The 18,842-nt window shown below is 45.1% G+C and overlaps 1 protein-coding gene across 1 annotated transcript in view; it reads right to left on the bottom strand.

Annotated features, from left to right (window-relative positions):
• LOC103278042 (myb/SANT-like DNA-binding domain-containing protein 7) overlaps positions 1-18,842 on the bottom strand; it is a 24,978-nt gene extending 6,136 nt beyond the window's left edge. The window contains exons 1-6 of the mRNA XM_062969328.1: positions 18,709-18,842; positions 17,355-17,804; positions 14,627-15,134; positions 8,148-8,258; positions 7,746-7,811; positions 6,244-6,803 (exon numbers count right to left, since the gene is read on the bottom strand). Coding sequence (XP_062825398.1) covers positions 6,244-6,803; positions 7,746-7,811; positions 8,148-8,258; positions 14,627-15,134; positions 17,355-17,717 — 1,608 coding nt within the window. The 5' untranslated portion in view covers positions 17,718-17,804; positions 18,709-18,842. The remainder of the gene's footprint in view (positions 1-6,243; positions 6,804-7,745; positions 7,812-8,147; positions 8,259-14,626; positions 15,135-17,354; positions 17,805-18,708) is intronic.

The raw sequence follows: 18,842 nt of genomic DNA, 5'->3' as shown, positions 1-18,842 counted from the left end.
ATGGCCTTGTTGACTCCTTAGGGAGTTGCCGGATGATCCTGAGTCTCAGGTCCTCACCAGGAACTCGCTCCGTCCGCCACTCCTCAGGTGCTAGTTTTACACGGGTGTAATGTATCCACGGCTTAATCTCCTTCACCTTCACTGCAGTGGGGGTAGACAGGAGCACAACATAGGGTCCTCGCCACTTGGGTCCCAATGGCTCAATCTTCCAATCCTTGACCAGAACCTCGTCACCTGGTGAAAAACAATGTAGAGGTGTGGTAGGGAATGGTGGGTTCAATTCAGAAATGTATTTTTCTAACTGCTGCATTTGTCTGCCCAAAGCCTGAACCTGGGCCAATGTCTGTTTCTCTCCTATGAGGTGTTGCTCAGCTCCTGTCTCTAAGGCTCCCTTCAAGTTCAAAGGGGGTCGTCCATAGAGTCTTTCAAAAGGGGAGAGTCCTGTCCGTTTGTGTGGTGTACATCTGATTCCTAATAATGCCATGGGCAAAACCACCGTCCACGGCAATCCTGTCTCTTGGCAAAGTTTCCCAAGCTGAGCCTTTAATGTCCTATTCATTCTTTCCACTTTTCCAGAAGATTGGGGTCTATATGCACAATGTAACTTCCATTTTATGCCCAAAATTCTACATAATCCTTGCACAGCCTGTTGAATATATGCGGGGCCATTATCTGATCCAATTTCTAAGGGTATGCCAAATCTGGGAATAACATCTTTCATTAGAGCTCTTGACACCTCTACAGCCTTCTCAGTCCTTGTAGGGTAAGCCTCCACCCATCCTGTGTATGTGTCCACGAACACCAGTAAATATTTGTATCCTTTGTATGGGGGCATTTCTGTAAAGTCAGTGACTAAAGCTTCAAAGGGTACCCCACCCACATGTTGGACTCCTGGTGGCTTGAGGGGTCCTTCTCTGGGGTTATTTTTGATACATGTCCAGCATCTTCGGGCTGCTGCTGCCATTAGGCTATGTAATCCATCGATATACAACTGTCGTCCTAGCAGATTTGCCAATGCCATTTTTCCTAAATGTGTGTTTTGGTGCATGTGTTGGACTAAGTGCCATGCCAAGTCCTTAGGGACGTAGACACGGGCGTCTGGCATCACTATGAGTTCTCCTGACCACTGACCCTTCTCCTTTAAGGCCCATTCTTCTTCCTCTGGTGTATATGTAATGTTATGTTCAGTTAATTCTACCTGTAGGGCCATTACCTGATGTTCAATATAGGGCAGCCTAGCTGCCTCTTTGGCTGCCAGATCAGCCTGCCTATTTCCTTGCACTACGGGATCGTCTCCACGTTGGTGCCCTTTACAATGCATCACAGCCACCTGCCTTGGCTTCCAAACTGCCTCCAGGAGATCCACAATCTCTCCAGCATGTTTTACGCACTTTCCTCCAGACGTGAGGAGCCCGCGCTCCTTGTACAGTGCTCCATGTGCGTGGAGGGTCGTGAAGGCATATTTTGAGTCTGTGTAGATGTTAACCCGCTTTCCGCTTGACAATTCCAACGCTCGGGTCAGGGCAATCAATTCGGCCTTCTGGGCAGAAGTCCCCGGGGGCAGTGACTCTGCTTCCAGCGTCTCTCCCCCCCACCGAACAACCGCATAACCTGAGTGTCTTTGATTATTTTCCATAAAGGAGCTTCCATCTGTGAACAGAGTGTCGTCCACCTTAGTTAGTGGCACATCCTTCAAATCCGGTCGACTGGAGAATACCTCATCCATCACCTGGGCACACTGATGGATCGTGGTGTCTCCTGGAGTCGGGAGCAAGGTGGCCGGATTCAGAGTGGAGCAAGTCTCCAGGGTCACCAGTGGGTTGTCACACAACAATCCCTCATATTTCATTAACCTCTCACTTGTGAGCCAGCGCGGTCCCTTAATGTCTAACAGTGCCTTAACGCTATGGGGCACCTTAACTGTCAGTGGCTGTCCTAGGGTCAATTTATTCGCTTCTTTGATTAAATCTACTGATGCTGCCACAGCCCTCAGGCAAGGTGGCAATCCACGAGCCACTGTGTCCAATTGCTTTGACAAGTAGGCAATCGGCCTTTGCCATGAACCTAGTGGTTGGGTCAATACTCCAACCGCTGTTCCTTCCCGCTCTGCAGCGAACAGAGTGAATGGTTTTTCCAAATCGGGCAGTCCTAATGCTGGAGATGACATCAATGCTTCTTTTAATGCCTGTTGACATTCTTCTGTCCACTCAAATGGATCTTCTCTTCCACCTCTCGTAGCCTGGTACAGTGGCTTAGCCAACACGGCGTAGTTGGGGATCCACTGTCTACAATATCCTGCTGATCCCAAAAATTCCCGCACCTGTCGCCGGGTACTGGGAGTGGGGATGGCACAAACAACTTCCTTTCTTTCAGCTCCTAACATCTTCTTTCCTTCGGTCAGATGGAACCCCAAATATTTCACCGTGGGACAGCACAACTGGGCCTTTTTCTTTGACACTTTGTAACCCTTTTCTTCCAATGTCTTGAGTAATCTCAAAGTATGCTCTCTAGTGCCTCCTAGTGTCCGGCAAGCGATAAGCAGGTCATCTACATATTGAAGCCAAATTCCCTCTTCTTTAGGTATTACAAAATCCTGTAAGTCTTTGGCCAGGGCTTGACCAAAAATGGTCGGGCTGTCCCGGAACCCCTGAGGAAGGCGTGTCCAAACATACTGGGTCCTTTGCCCTGACTGCTGAGATTCCCACTGGAAAGCAAAGATCGGTTGGGATACAGGGGCCAATCGAATGCAAAAGAATGCATCCTTTAAATCCAATACAGTAAACCATTTGGCAAATGCTGGTACTAGACTCATCATGATGTATGGATTTGGCACTACCGGGGTTAGGGGAACGGTGACTTGATTCACAGCCCGCAAATCTTGAACTGGGCGATATTCTCCTTGTCCTCCTGGTTTCTTGACTGGGAGCAGGGGCGTGTTCCATGGGGAACTGCATGGTACCAATATCCCATGCTGCAGAAGTCGCTCTAGATGCTTTCTGATCCCCTGCACTGCCTCTCGACTGACGGGATACTGTGGCTTACATATGGGTCCCATTCCTCTTTTCACTTCCACCACCACTGGCGGAACATATTTAGCTAATCCTGGAGGATTATCTTCTGCCCACACTAAAGGAGTCTCATGCCATGGCCATTGTATTTCTTCAGTAAAAATCCTAACTTGAAACAGTCTCCATTCCTCTTCCATGGGAAATGATAGTTCCATTTGTCCATTCTTCATGAACTGGAGTTGTGCTTGTAATTTTGATAAAATGTCCCTTCCCAATAAAGGGACTGGGCAGTCTGGGAGATATAACATCTTATGCTTGACCTGATGTCCGGCCAGATTGCAGGTGCGTTCCTTAAGGAAGGGGCACTTCTGGATCTTCCCAGACACCCCTATTACTTTCGTAGTTTCCCGAGTTGGTGGACTAATTTTTGTATTTACTACTGATTTTTCGGCACCTGTGTCCACTAAAAAGTCCAATTGTTGGTCCCCGATTTCAAGTGTGACCATCGGCTCCCCGGGGTCCAACAAAACAAGAGCCTGGCTTCCTCATTCCTCTCCTCCATCCATATCTTCCCATTCTTCTTCCATCACAGCTGCTGCAGCTATCACCTCTCTTGCAGGAAAAGGTACGTAGTTCCCACGTCCTCTTCCCCTTCCTGGGTTTCTTCCTCTCTCAGGCCTTCCTCTTTCTCTCGGTCCTTCCTGACTTCCTTCTCTTCCTTCTGGGCATTCTCCTTTCCAGTGTCCAAACTTCTTACATTTAGCACATTGGTCTCGACCTAACCTCCGAGGGGGCCCTCTTCTTCCTCCTTGTCCCCCTCTGGCATATCCTCCTCTTCCTCTCTGTCCACTTGCACTTTGTTCCATCATGGTAACTAATGCTTGGTATTCCTGCTTCTTCTTCCTGTCCTTCTTCTCTTCTTCTACCTGGTCCCTCGCCATATAAACTTGATCTGCGAGTGCCAACAATTCATTCATAGTCTTTCCTAGAAATCCTGGTTGCTTTTGAATCTTTCTCCGGATGTCAGGAGCCGCTTGACTGATAAAAGACTGTTGAATCGCCCTCCTACCGTTTTCATCCTCCAAATTATACGGGCTATACTTTCTATATGCTGCCTCCAGCCTTTCCAAAAAGGCTGTTGGTGACTCAGATTTTTCCTGTACCACTCCCTGAATTTTTACAATGTTGACGGGTCGCGGCGGGCCCCTCTTTACCGCTTCTACCAATATACGCTGGAATCCTCTCAGTCTCTGCAAATGTCCTTCTTCTGCGGTGTCCCATTGGGGATCTATTTCCACAGGAAACCTCTGTGCTCCCCACTCGGCTGCATCACCATCTTGTGGGGCACCAACCTGGGCTATGGCTACCCCATTATTCAACACTGCTCTTCTCTCCTCTGATGTGAACAACATATTCAACAATTGTCTGCAATCTTGCCAGGTGGGATTATGGGTTGCCATAATCCCTTCCAATAGCCTAGCCATAGCTTGGGGTTCTTCACTATAAGGTGGAGTATTATTTTTCCAATTCAAAATGTCACTACTACTGAAAGGCACTACCTGGTATGCTTGAACTATCTCATTCCTGTTGTTTATCACAGGCACCGTTCTCAAGGGCATCTGGAGGGCCGGTCCGGTCGGTGAATCACCAGGCCACACCGGAGCTCCATGTCTCCGAGTTTGTGCCGGAGAAGCATCACTGGGCATCCGTTGTGACTTCTTCTTTTCCTTTGTTTCCTCCTGATATTTTTCTAGGCTAGGATAGTGTTTCTTGGCCGCTTCGGTTGACTCCGAAGAGTAGGGTGGGGGTCTCGTTCCTAGTGTAGGTGCACCGGGGGCTGTTCCCTGGGGTGGGGGGGGGCGGTGGCAAGGGTGGCGGCAATAATTCCTGTTGTCTAGCCTGTACACTCAACTGTAAATCTGGGTAGTCCTCCTCATTGGATTGGAAAACTTTCTTCTTTTTCCCTTCCTTCTTCACCACCATACATTTGCCATTCCTGCACTGTCGAACCCAACCTGGATCTTCTCTAACTACCCGTTCCCACGTAGCAATATAGACCCACTGGTTCGGATGATTCACAGCACAATATTCTTCCACTGTTCGGATCAGTTTCAGATCCCACGTTCCTTCTACTTGCCAACCTAAACCAAACTCTGGCCATTCTCCCTGACACAAATTCCTCAGTCTATAATCTCTCAGGTCCCTTGGATTCCCTGCTACGGCTCTGATAGCAAAAGAGCCAAAATTATCTAAGATGCATTGTAAGGGAGTGGAGCTCTTTGAATTTTTCCCTCCCATCCTGCCTAATAGAGGGGACTGTCCTGGCCTGGGCACCCGGCCACTCAATGGCATGCGTCAGGAAACACAAGACAGAACCCCTTTCTACCTCCCTGGGAACCTTTTTTTTTTTTGTCCCTCCCAGCGCTGGCGTTCCCTTAATATCTCATGCAAACCCCTATACTTGCCAGATTTCTGTAGACGTCGGACCAACCTTCGCCCCTGGGCTTTTTTCCCTGGATCCTTTTCCTCCTAGCCGGTTTCTATGGAACCTCGCTGATGTTGCAGCTCTCACCGTCAGTCGGCGTTGGCATCAGAGGCAAGCACCGTAGCCGGTCTTGTAATATTCAGGGGCCCCTTCTCGTCTCACGGTAGTTGCCTCAGGCCCCCACCGCTGAGTTGAGGCCGTCCCGCCAACGGGATCCGTCTCCAATCTCCTGGCCCGTCTTATAGGAAATCACGTCGGGGTCACCAGAAAATGTAGCGGAACCTTTGTGTTACAGTCCTTGTTTGAGCGCAGTGGAGGAATGGAGACGGACAACGGAAGGAATTCCAAGAAAGCAGTTTTATTTCGCTAATGGCCACTAGGGTTCCCCCTAGCACAAAGTAAGTGCTTCTCCAGGGAGAACAAACAGTGGCCGGCTGAGTAAATATTTATACACACTACAGGGTTCGGGTTATGCCCGCCCACAAGCAAATTCATTGGCTTAGAGTTGTGATGCTGCCTGACTTGGACCCAATCAGTGCTTACCAGCGGGCCGGCTGCACCCTTTCCGTGCCGTGCTCACAAATCATTCAGAGCGCCTGCGTACGCATGCGCTGTTTGTTTATCTTTAGCTTTCATTTCTTCAGAAACACATGATTTCCCAGAAGTCACATGTTTCTGTGAGTTTATGCACCCGGGTCGCTAGCTGTCGCCATCTCTGCCCATATATGGTATTTCCTGGGGTTCTTTAACCTCCCGCCTCAATCCGAGGTTACATGTCACCCGATTTGGAACGTGAGTCACAGTTGTAGGCCTGCGAGGGCCACTTTTTGGTGCGGTGCTGGTAGAACTGGTTGGGTGGGAGGGCAATGCTTCTGGCGGCAGACTGCTTCGCACAAAAGAGGCAGAATGGTGTGGCAAATTCTCCTTGTGAGTAGCAGATGGCAGTGGGTGCCGGGAAGACGCCTGGCCACCGGCGCTGGCTGATTGCTGACTGGCAATGGCATCAGTCAGTTTGTTCAAGCCACTAAGGATGCCCTGGAGCACTTCACAGTTTGTGCGCAGAGACTCCAGGCACTGTTTCCTCTCCTTCCGGCTATCTGCTGCATCTTGTTCAAAAGCCCTCAAAAACCTGGCTAGCATCACTCTGTCGCGGACCATCTCCTCTTGCTCTTTGATGGAGTCCTCTCTGGCTTGCTCCAGAAACAGGTGAAACATGCTCTCGGACCTTTCTCGCTTCTTTCTGGTCCTCATCAAGGAAAGCCGGGTTGCCACAGGTAGTGTTGCCTTTGGCCTGGTAGTAGGAGGAGGTTCTGCAAAATTAAATGGTATTACTTAGAGCTGAGGTGGTCAAAGGTGTATCCTCCCACCTGCCCAGTAGAACCCCTTGTGTCTACATCCTCCTCTTCCTATTGTAAAGAAATTGACCCTCCTGGACCTAAAGCCAAAAACCTAATAAACTTGACCACCCAATCTCTTTGTGAAATAAAAATAAATCACTGTGGAATGTACAAGACATTGGGATGGCACAATTTGCAACTCGGTTTTTGGGGGGTCACTATGCAAGAAGATAAAAGGTGCTTTGGGGAATATACTTTCCTAATACCATAAACAGTGCCTTGCTCTTAGCTAATTTCACTTTTAAGGTGTGACACAGATTCTAGCTTAGAACTGTGTCTTATGGGATGCAGAAATCCAAAATGCCTCAAACTTTTTCTAAACTTCTCATTTTGATTTCCTGTTTCATATGAAGTGCAAGAGAAAAGGAATGTGTGAACATGTCAATAACCTAACTTAGTTCTCACCTGCCTTTACACCAGTGGTTCCCAACCTTTGGTCCTCCAGGTGTTTTGGACTTCATCTCCCACAATTCCTAACAGCTGGTAAGCTGGCTGGGATTTCTGGGAGTTAAAGTCCAAAACATCTGGAGGACCAAAGGTTGGGAATCACTGCTTTACACATACAAAGTAACTGCTAAAGGACAGAATCACCCTGCGTTGCAATAGAAGACTTTATGACTGAAACATTTAACCTTGCAACTGCCTTATTCCCAAAGTGCATAGTTTTTATTACTTCACTAATAGAGTTGCTTACTGATTTTTATATCCTGTGCCTTTGCTCTAGGGACAGTGGCAAGAAAAACACAAAGCTATCTCCTTCATGTCCTATTTCAGGTAGATAGGAAGTTGCCATTCTTTAACATCAATAATGTTAAAGAAAAGGCAGGAAAAGAAGTATTCACACATAATACATACCCACGTTGTTTACTGGTTGCTGGGGCGGGGGGCTCACTTGTGGTCTCTGAGATTCCATCTCTTTCCCTGAGAATAAAATGGGAGCAGGGAAAAAACAAAGAGACAGATTTAGAATAAATAAATATGGGCTAACACAGTTGCATTTGAACAAGAGAAACATCCTTAATTGAGTTGCTAATCCACTACAGAAGACAAATGCATTGAAATTTCAAATTAAAAACTTTCAAAGATCACAAATCTTGCAATAAAAATGATTTTAAAAAAACTTTCAAAGATCCAGAGTAAAACAAACTTGCAACAATGAGTTAGCATACACTAAATTCTGATTTGATGGGAATCCACAATGCAAAGCAAGTTTCCCCGCTCTCCCTTCAGGACAACAACTAGTGATGCAGTTCTTACCACTGACTCCATTGCTGCCTTCGTCCTCAGTCTGTATAACATTGCTATCACCTGCTTCTATCATTTCCTCCTCAGTGCCATTACCAGACATCATTCCATCTCTTGTATTGTCTGAAGAAGAAACAAACATGCAACTATATGCATTAAGCTTTATTTAATAGGACACTGCAAATTTTCACTGTCATACTTCCTTCACAAAACCTGAATGACAATCTTTCTTTGTGTAAGCTAAATGTAGTGAGTGCTAAAGTTCCATTTTATTCCAAAATACCAAAGAATGGTTGGGATTAATTAATATTGGTCAAATAGCAAAATTTAATACACATTAAGTACCCCTTATCCAAAATACCTGCAACCAGAAATGTTTTGGATTTCAGAATTTGGAATATTTGTATTTGCAGATATATACAACATGAAGTATCTTGGAGATGGGACCTGGATATAAACACATAATTTATTTACATTTCACTTACATAGAGCCTGGAGGTAATCGAATACATAAGATTTTTAATAATTTTGTCCATGACACAAAGTTGGTGTCAACTGCACAATCAGAAAGGAAAAGTGTTACCCTCTCATGGATTTTTGAGCATTTCAAATTTCAGAATTCTGGGTAAGGGATATTAAACTGTATTGAAATACAGTAGAGTCTCACTTATCCAACATTTGCTTAGCCAATGTTCTGGATGATCCAACTCATTTTTGTAGTCAATGTTTTCAATACATCGTGATATTTTGGAGCTAAATTCGTAAATACAGTAATTACTACGTAGCATTACTGCGTATTGAACTACTTTTTCTGTCAAATTTGTTGAATAACATGATGTTTTGGTGCTTAATTTGTAAAATCATAACCTAATTTGATGTTTAATAGGCTTCTCCTTAATCTCCTCTTATTATCCAAAATATTCGCTTATCCAACATTCTGCCAGCCCTTTTATGTTGGATAAGTGAGACTCTACTGTAGTTTCTCAATGAATTAAGGAACGTAGTTACTAAAGCTTATTAAAATGAACAAGAAACTCAGGAAATTAGGTACTCAAAAATGATCACACCCAATCATTATTAATGAATACTCCTTCAGTGAAATATTATAAGTAAACAACAGATATATGTAGTTTATAGAAGAGAAGGTTAAGAAGGAACATGACTGTCATGTCTAAATATTTGAGAGGATGTCTTATTGAGGAGGGAGGAAGTATGTTATCTGCTGCTCCAGAGACTGGCCCCATATCCCAAGATCTAATACCAAATAATATTTATTCCAGATTATCTGGCAATTGAGTCTTGGGCCCCTGCTACACTGACATATAACCCAGATTATAAAATCAGATAATCCATTGCCTGCTTTGAATTGGATTACATGAGTCTACACTGTTATATAATCCAGTTCAAAGCAGATAATCTGGATTTTATACGGCAGTGTAGAAGGGGCCTCATATAGTTCAGTTCAAAGCAAATTACTTGGTATCAGATCCTGGAATATAGGGGCCTGGGATATGGAGCAATGGATTTAAACCGCTGAGAAAGAGATTTTACCTAAAGATTGCGAAAAACTTTCTGATGGTAAGTGTTGTTTGATAGTAGAATCATAGAATCATAGAATCATAGAATAGTAGAGTTGGAAGAGACCTCATGGGCCATCTAGTCCAACCCCCCGCTAAGAAGCAGGAAATCGCATTCAAAGCACCCCCGACAGATGGCCATCCAGCCTCTGCTTAAAAGCTTCCAAAGAAGGAGCCTCCACCACAGTCGGGGGGAGAGAGTTCCACTGCCGAACAGCCCTCACAGTGAGGAAGTTCTTCCTGATGTTCAGGTGGAATCTCCTTTCCTGTAGTTTGAAGCCATTGTTCCGTGTCCTAGTCTGCAGGGCAGCAGAAAATAAGCTTGCTCCCTCCTCCCTATGACTTCCCCTCACATATTTGTACATGGCTATCATGTCTCCTCTCAGCCTTCTCTTCTGCAGGCTAAACATGCCCAGCTCTTTAAGCCTCTCCTCATAGGGCTTGTTCTCCAGACCCTTAATCATTTTAGTCGCCCTCCTCTGGACGCTTTCCAGCTTGTCAACATCTCCCTTCAACTGCAGTGCCCAAAATTGGACACAGTATTCCAGGTGTGGTCTGACCAAGGCAGAATAGAGGGGGAGCATGACTTCCCTGGATCTAGACGTTATTCCCCTATTGATGCAGGCCAAAATCCCATTGGCTTTTTTAGCTGCCGCATCACATTGTAGGCTCATGTTTAACTTGTTGTCCACGAGGACTCCAAGGTCTTTTTCGCACACACTGCTGTCAAGCCAGGCGTCCCCCATTCTGTATCTTTGATTTCCATTTTTTCTGCCGAAGTGAAGTATCTTGCATTTGTCCCTGTTGAACTTCATTTTGTTAGTTTCGGCCCATCTCTCTAGTCTGTCAAGATCGTTTTGAATTCTGCTCCTGTCTTCTGGAGTGTTAGCTATCCCTCTGAGTTTGGTGTCATCTGCAAACTTGATGATCGTGCCTTCTAACCCTTCGTCTAAGTCGTTAATAAAGATGTTGAACAGAACTGGGCCCAGGACGGAGCCCTGCGGCACTCCACTTGTCACTTCTTTCCATGATGAAGACGACGCATTGGTGAGCACCCTTTGGGTTCGTTCGCTTAGCCAATTACAGATCCATCTAACCGTAGTTTTGTCTAGCCCACATTTTACTAGTTTGTTTGCCAGAAGGTCGTGGGGGACTTTGTCGAAGGCCTTACTGAAATCTAGATACGCTACATCCACGGCATTCCCTGTATCGACCCAACTCGTAACTCTATCGAAAAAAGAGATCAGATTAGTCTGGCATGACTTGTTTTTGGTAAATCCGTGTTGACTAATAGCAATGACCGCATTTGTTTCTAAGTGTTTGCAGACCACTTCCTTAATGATCTTTTCCAGAATCTTGCCTGGTATTGATGTGAGGCTGACCGGACGGTAATTGTTTGGGTCGTTCTTTTTTCCCTTCTTGAAGATAGGGACCACATTCGCCCTCCTCCAATCTGCTGGGACTTCTCCTGTTCTCCAAGAACTCTCGAAGATGATTGCCAGTGGTTCTGAAATAACTTCCGATAGTTCCTTCAATACTCTTGGATGTAGCTGATCTGGCCCTGGCGACTTGAATTCGTTTAGAGTGGCCAGGTGTTCCTGGACAACTTGTTTCCCTATTTGGGGTTGGATTTCCCCCAATCCTTCGTCCATTCCATGTTGCTGAGGTTGAAGATGGCTTTCTTTTTGTGAGAAGACCGAGGCAAAGAAGGCATTAAGCAGTTCTGCCTTTTCCCTATCCCCTGTCACCATCACCCCATCTTCTCCTTGCAGTGGCCCTATCGCCTCCTTTTTCTTCCTTTTTCTACCAACGTAAGCAAAAAAACCTTTTTTGTTGTTTTTTATGTCCCTGGCAAGCCTGAGCTCATTTTGCGCTTTAGCCTTGCGAACCTTTTCCCTACAGGTGTTGGCTATACGTTTGAATTCTTCTTTGGTGATTTCTCCCCTTTTCCACTTCTTGTGCATGTCACTTTTGAGCTTTAGCTCAGTTAGAAGTTCTTTGGACATCCATTCTGGCTTCTTTGCACTTGTCTTATTTTTCTTCTTTGTTGGCACTGTTTGCATTTGCGCCTTGAGTATTTCACTTTTGAAAAACTCCCATCCATCCTTAACTCCCTTGTTTTTTAATATCGGCGTCCATGGAATGCTGCTCAGTAATTCCTTCATTTTTTGGAAGTCAGCTCTCTTAAAGTCCAGAATGCGTGTTTGACTTGTCTTAGTTTCAGCATTCCTTTGTATTGCAAACTGCAGGAGCACATGGTCACTTGCCCCTAAGGATCCAACCACTTCAACTGTATTGATCAGGTCTTCCACATTTGTTAAGATTAGATCAAGAGTTGCTGATCCCCTTGTTGCCTCTTCTACCTTCTGGACCATAAAATTATCTGCAAGACAAGTGAGGAATTTGTTGGACTTTGTACTCTTGGCTGAGTTTGTTTTCCAGCAGATATCGGGATAATTGAAATCGCCCATGACTACTATATCTCTTCTTTGTGCCTGTTTGGTCAGCTGTTGACAGAAGGCTTCATCAAATCCTTCATCCTGACTCGGAGGTCTGTAGTAGACACCCACGACAAGATCTTTTTGAGTCCAGGTTCCCTTGATTCTTATCCAGATGCTTTCAAGCTGGTTTCCCGGATTACAGTCTTGCATTTCTTCTGCAACGTAACTGTTTTTGACATATAAAGCTACTCCCCCTCCTCTCCCCTTTGTTCTATTTCTGTGAAAGAGGTTATAGCCCTCAATGGTTAAATTCCAGTGATGGGAGTCATCCCACCAGGTTTCAGTGATGCCTATGACATCGTATGTGTGGTGCTGTGCTAGGAGTTGGAGTTCGTCTTGCTTATTTCCCATGCTCTGAGCATTAGTGTAAAGACATGTAAGCCCCTGTGACCTCCCCTCGAACTGTTTATTTGGGATTATTGTGCTCTCTGTACTTGGTCCTTGCTGTGTTTGTGCAGCCCTCCCTTTAGCCTTTCGGCGGTTCCCTGTGGTCGTGGGTAATATAGTGTTCGCCAGGCTGTTGTTCCCCTCCCCCAGTGGATTTAGTTTAAAGTGCGCCTGATGAGGTTTGTGAGTCTGTGTGCAAAAAGATGTTTTCCTACTTGTGTGAGATGCACCCCATCGCTTGCCAGTAGTCCATCCTCTTGGAAGAGTAGACCATGGTCAAGGAAGCCAAAATGCTCCTCTTGACACCATTTTCTGAGCCAGTTATTGACCTGTACTATTTTTCCGGCCCTTGTAGAGCCGTGTCCTACAACGGGGAGGAGGGATGAAAAGATCACATGTACATTATACAGTTTTAGCTTTGTTCCCAGAGCTCGAAAATCATTTGTGATCTTTTGAAAAGTATGCCTAGCGGTGTCATTGGTACCTACATGAATCAACATAAGGTGGGGAGGGTGATGGGGCTTTAGGAGCCTGCTGAGCCTCTGAGTGATATGGTGTATTTTTGCCCCCGGGAGGCAGCATGTTTCTCGAGCCATCCCATCCGGTCTGGAAATGATGGCTTCCGTTCCTCTAAGGAGGGAGTCACCTACTACCAAGACCTGTTTCCTTTGAGGATTGACAGGGTCCCTTTTGTGCAAGACAGTGTGTATGTCCCCTGAAGAGTGTTCCTGTTGAAGTGAATCATGTAGGTGTAAAGTGTTGTCCTCCTCCTCTACATCCCCAGTGCATTCATCAATGACAATCCATTGAGATACATCCGAGAGCCCATTACTCTCCCAAGGATGTTCCTGTTGCTCCTGGTCTATGATTGGGGATGGAGCATTTGCATGATTACATAAGTGTGACTGTGGTGATGCACTGTCCCTGTCAGGGCTATCCCCTGCGCATTGATCCAGGGTGGTCCACTGAGTGGTATCTAAGAAACTGTGGTCCTCCACAAGATGTGTTTCCTGATTGTATGTTAATGATGTAAGAATTTCAAATCTGTTGTGTAAATGCAGCTGAGCAGAGGAGTTCTGCGGAGGCTGCCTGGTCCTGCGTCTCCTTCTATGGGTGACCTCCTTCCAAGCCTGAGGGTTGTCTACCTTTGAGTTGATCTCCCCATAAGGTTCCTGATCATGGTCTTGGTGGTGTTGGTGTGATGCAGGCTGCTGATCTACAGCAGCGTGTTGTGCAGTGTCCAAGAAGAGCTCGAGTGCCTGAATGTCCTTAAGGGTCTTAATACGGTGCTCGAGCTGTTGGATCCTCTGCTCCATCAGAGTCATCTGTTTGCATTTGGAGCAGATGTAGTTGTCTAGTTTTTGTGTGAAAAAGCGGAACATGCCACAGCTGGTGCATGTGATGGGAATGTTTTGCTTTTGTTGCATCTCTTGGTGAGCGTGGTGGCCAAGTGGGATCTTTGTACAGTTAAGTAATATGCACGCACTTTATGTGCAAACTGCAACAAACCACCTCTTTGTGTATTTGTTTATGTTGCTTTGTTTCCTGTATGTACTGCAAAGGATAGTTAGTAAAGGTGCCTTTACCAGGACAATGGCAAATAAAGCTTTCCCAGAAATTCAATTAACAGGGGACAATGTCTGCTGTCAATCAACTTAAGTACCTGGTTCTCTTTCAACACAACAGTCACACAACAGTTAGACTTTGACCACAGGAGCCAAGCCCACACTCAGTTTAAAATCTTAGCCAAATCTTAGCCAAATCCTACCTGAAGCCAGGGAGCAAAAATGTCCTCCTGCTGCCTCTGCTTCTGCGAGAACCAACTGAGAATGCACTGCCTCTGAGTGTGAAGGAATATCCTTCTTTGGAAAAGATTCAATGGCCATACGTTGGGAGAGCTTTGATTGTGTATTTCTGCATGGCAGATGGGAACTGGATGGAATTGTCCTTGAGGTCTCCTCCAGCTCTATGTTTCTAGTTCAATGCCTCAGGGAAAAGATAGCCAGGTAAACTGGAAAATGCTTACCTGCGCTTTCCAGCAATTTATCTGTACTTCCCTCTTTGAAATATTCTCCAAGGTTAATGGTGCCAAGATCCTCAGGTAAGAAGGGATCCTCCAGAACCGGCTGGTCCAATAGAGCCCCCTGCTGTGAGGCCTCTTCGGGACTTAGTCTCCGTGCAACCCGTTTGGACGCTACACTGGCATCTCCACGAAGGATGCGGTGCAGCTGCTTGTAAAAAGGACAAGTCACCTTATTGCTCCCAGGCCTGGAATTGTGACTAATCACACGTTTATATTCCAGTCGCATGACTTTGGTCTTGGAGCGGCACTCTACGGCGGTTCGGCGGTGGCCTCGAACAGCCATCTCCTGGGCAATGTACTCAAAGAAATCAATATTCCGGTGGCTGGCACGGAGCTGGTCTTGGATTTTCTGCTCCCCCCAGATGTCCAGGAGATCCAAGGTTTCCTTGTGCCGCCATGAAACGCCACGGCCCCTGCGGTTATTGGGTCCTGTCCCACTGTTTTCAGCCACCTATTTAGATAAGACGGAAGTATCCAAGTCAAATGCAATAATAACACAAACATGCATCTGATAATTATACTGAACATATCTTTAACCAGAATGTCACCGCACAAGTCAACAGGAGGCTAAGGGTGCATCAACACTGTAGAATCAATGTAGTTTGAAACCACTTGAACTGTCATGGCTCAATGTTATGGTGTCCTGGGAGTTGTCATTTGACAAGATCTTTAGCCTTCTCTGCCAAAGAGTGTTGCTGCCTCAATGTTATGAATACTTTTTAAACAAAGGTTCTTTTATTGTAATTTCCAGTGTGAGAGGGTATATCAGAATTTTTACAGAACTTTTATACAAAGAATGACATTAGACATACAGATTCTATGTAATTACATTGGATTCTGCAAACCTACTACAGCTACATTGGTTAACAACAAACAAAGGGGAATTACATTTTCACTCAGCATTCATACACATGTACATGCATTCATCCTCATACATACATCACCATTTCTCCATTCTTCCTCTGTGAAGAATGTCTCTTAGGACAGACTGTTTCCTTGCAAATCTGCCAACGCACAGTTCCAAAACTTCCAGAACTTCTAAAATGCCAAAATGCATCCTTTCCATAAAAACAATGCCAAGGATAAGAATCCCTGTTTCCTCTACAACAGTAACTGACTCCCTGCAACATAAAATGATTCCAAAACACACTCCTTCCTCTTCCCTTGAGAAAGGCAAAGTGTCCAGACTGCGTTCCATTGCAGATCTGATACTCCCGTACACCATCTCTGTCCTTCCCATGGAGCAGAAAGGTGGGCGAACAGCTCCGCTGTCTGTCACACTTTTTGGAACGTTAGAAGGTTTCTTATATAGCAATATTTATTCTGATGTTGTCCCAAAGCTGTAAATTGCTGATAGACTTTTCCCATCCTGAAACATGTTGTTTCCATTTCAATTTCCTGGCAGATGTTGACTCTTTCTTGATTGGTGTTGATAATGCAAGCCTTGTGTTGACTTCCTTCTTAACATAAAGAAACGTAAGCATTTCCTTAACTTAAAAGAGCCATTGCCTCTGATTAATTTAAATATGTCTTCAGCCAAATCAGGCCCCATTCATACATCTTTCATTCAGTTCATTCATACTCACACCTATAAAATCCACATTTATCAAATTTGCAAATAATATTTTCGTGACATCAGCAAACTACAAATGCTAGGATTCCATAGCAGTGAGTCATAACAATTCAAGTAGTGCAATATAGTCACTGCAGCAGGTAAGGATGACCTGGCCTTAACATCTGGCATCTCATTGATCTTGCTGCTATGTGGGTTCAAGTAATTGACTTCTGGCATCCCAAAGGCAAAAGTGCCAAAATGCCCAAAGGTATCCGATCTCATCTGATTTGGAAGGCACATAGGTTAGATCTGATTACTTCCTGAATGGGAGACTATATGATGTGTCTTGAATGCAATAATATAACAACTATTTGTAGTTTGCTTAATGATCATTTAAGAGGCTGAAGCTGATAGTGGTTTTGTACTTGAAGTACCTAGATTAATAGGGTTTACAAACTTGTCGCCTCTTACAAACTCAGGTGATCATTCTAGAGTGCCCTTTTCTCCCTTCTTCTTTCTTTGACTCCAGCCAACAGTAGTTGTTGATTGACCTAACACATCTGTTGTCCAAATGCAACAAACTGCAAAAATGAATATGTTAAAACTGATTTCAGCTTTCTCTTTCCTATTTAAGGAAGACTTCCATCTAGAGGATGAAGATCATATTGTAAGCTACACACTGATTAAAACAAAATGATATTCTAGTATTTTGTCGATTATAAGATGCCATCCATTGTAGTACTACCAACAGATAGATAGATGGATAGAATCACTTATGATTCTAAGATGCCACATTTTTGAGATGATTATATGGGGGAGGGAAGTATGTCTTAGAATCAGAGAAATATGGTAATTTATCATAAAAAAGAAGACTCTTAAGGCTAACACTCATAAGATTCCTTTCATGAGCATGCTAATTTTCAGTTTATACTGCAATTGTCTAGGCACTATGGCAGAGGAGATAATCCATACACACATTTCTTGAGTCTCACAAATTGTCTGCAATCTCTTCTCCAGAAGAATTGTAATCCAGCATATCTGGAGGATTCTTGACTGGATAAAGGTGGATCACACGAATAAGGGGAGAACAACTGCATGATTGTGCAGTGCTCCTACCTTTAAATCCTGGGAATTCTCATCCATAGGCAAGTCATCATGATCCTGAAGGTCTCTCGACCTGTCGTACCCCAAGGCAACGGGAATCTCTTCCTCTTTGCATACAATGATCCCTTCTGTTTTTACTCCTTCTTCCAGTTTGACAAGGTTCAGATTTGCCAACTGCCAGTTTGTCTTGAAGTTGCTTTGGGGAACTGTGTCGCTACACTGTGGGCAAGTAGACTCTGTATTGGACTCCCTCCAGTACTGGGTGAGGCACGTTTTGCAGAAATGGTGCCCACAGCTTTCAAGATTCACTGGGTCTTTGAAATACTCCAGGCAGATGGGACAAGTGCCTTCACTAATAGGAACCCCAGGTGCCATAGTGAGGATGGCAGCCTCAGTTGTGTCTCTGGTTTCAAACAGTGGGTTTCAAACACTGTTCCTGGAACTGTCTTGATGTGTGTTGACCTGGAATAAAAAAGATGAGTAAGTCAAAACCACACTAATTGTGATATCTCTTGCACATTGTTAGCAATTGCATGGACGTGTTTGTAAGTCAGTTCTACATGGGTTAAATTGGAAGCAAACCCCTATGAGGCTGCATCTACAAAGAATACTGGTGCCTTACTGAGCAAAATGACATTTATTTCTGAATTGATACTGCACTGTGCAGTTCAATACAATACAATACAATGCCCACATACACACATATCCATGACAGATACTGCAATCCAATATCCACTGTCAAGAAAACGAGCCACACTGAGCTCTGTGACATTTGACTGTGAGTCAACATGGCTCCCATTTTGTATCTCAGTCAGAATTTGGACTCGCTCAGGATTCAAAATGGTATGGCGGTGATCACATGCACTTCTCCAGGAAAGAGGTTGCCATAGTCTAGAAAGGGAGCCACAATGAGATCAATGACATTTATTTCTGAACAGATATGGCATTGCGCATTTCAGCCTGGGCACACCCGGGATTGAAAACGGCATTGCAACGTCTATATGACGCTTCTATGATGGATGGTACAATAATAAGGAGGGAGAGGGACTCAGCTTTGGCAATGCCGGGAAAGACTCCCTTCATTAGGTCACTTGGATGGCTATTTCAGTTCCCTTCTCTTTCCATGCTTCAAAGGCCAACAAATCCAAGCCAGGATGACATGAAAAAGGGGGAAAGAAGGCAGGCAGGAAATAGGAAGAAGAGCTTTGCCATAAATAAGCTGAACCCTGTTTGCTCTGCGCAAAGAGCTGCTTCCAGATGGAGGCTAATATTGTGCAAACGTCCTGCCCTATTTCTCCCTTCCCCTGCAGCCATATTCCCTTATGTCACCCCCTCCCTGCTTGCCCCTTTCTCCCCCATTTCTTACCCCAAAGGGGGAAACACAAGCCTCCCAAAGCAGAGCAACGCAAGGCTGGGTTTGGACGGGACTGCTGCGCCTCCGAGGCAGGATGGCAACGCCTGGCTCTGGTCTCCTCCTCCCTTCTCCCTTGATTTGGAAAG

Source organism: Anolis carolinensis, chromosome 2 (assembly GCF_035594765.1).
Source record: "Anolis carolinensis isolate JA03-04 chromosome 2, rAnoCar3.1.pri, whole genome shotgun sequence".
Taxonomy (NCBI): Eukaryota; Metazoa; Chordata; class Lepidosauria; order Squamata; family Dactyloidae; genus Anolis; species Anolis carolinensis.
Note: the sequence above shows the minus strand (reverse complement) of the source record. Positions and strands in the feature narration are given on the sequence as shown.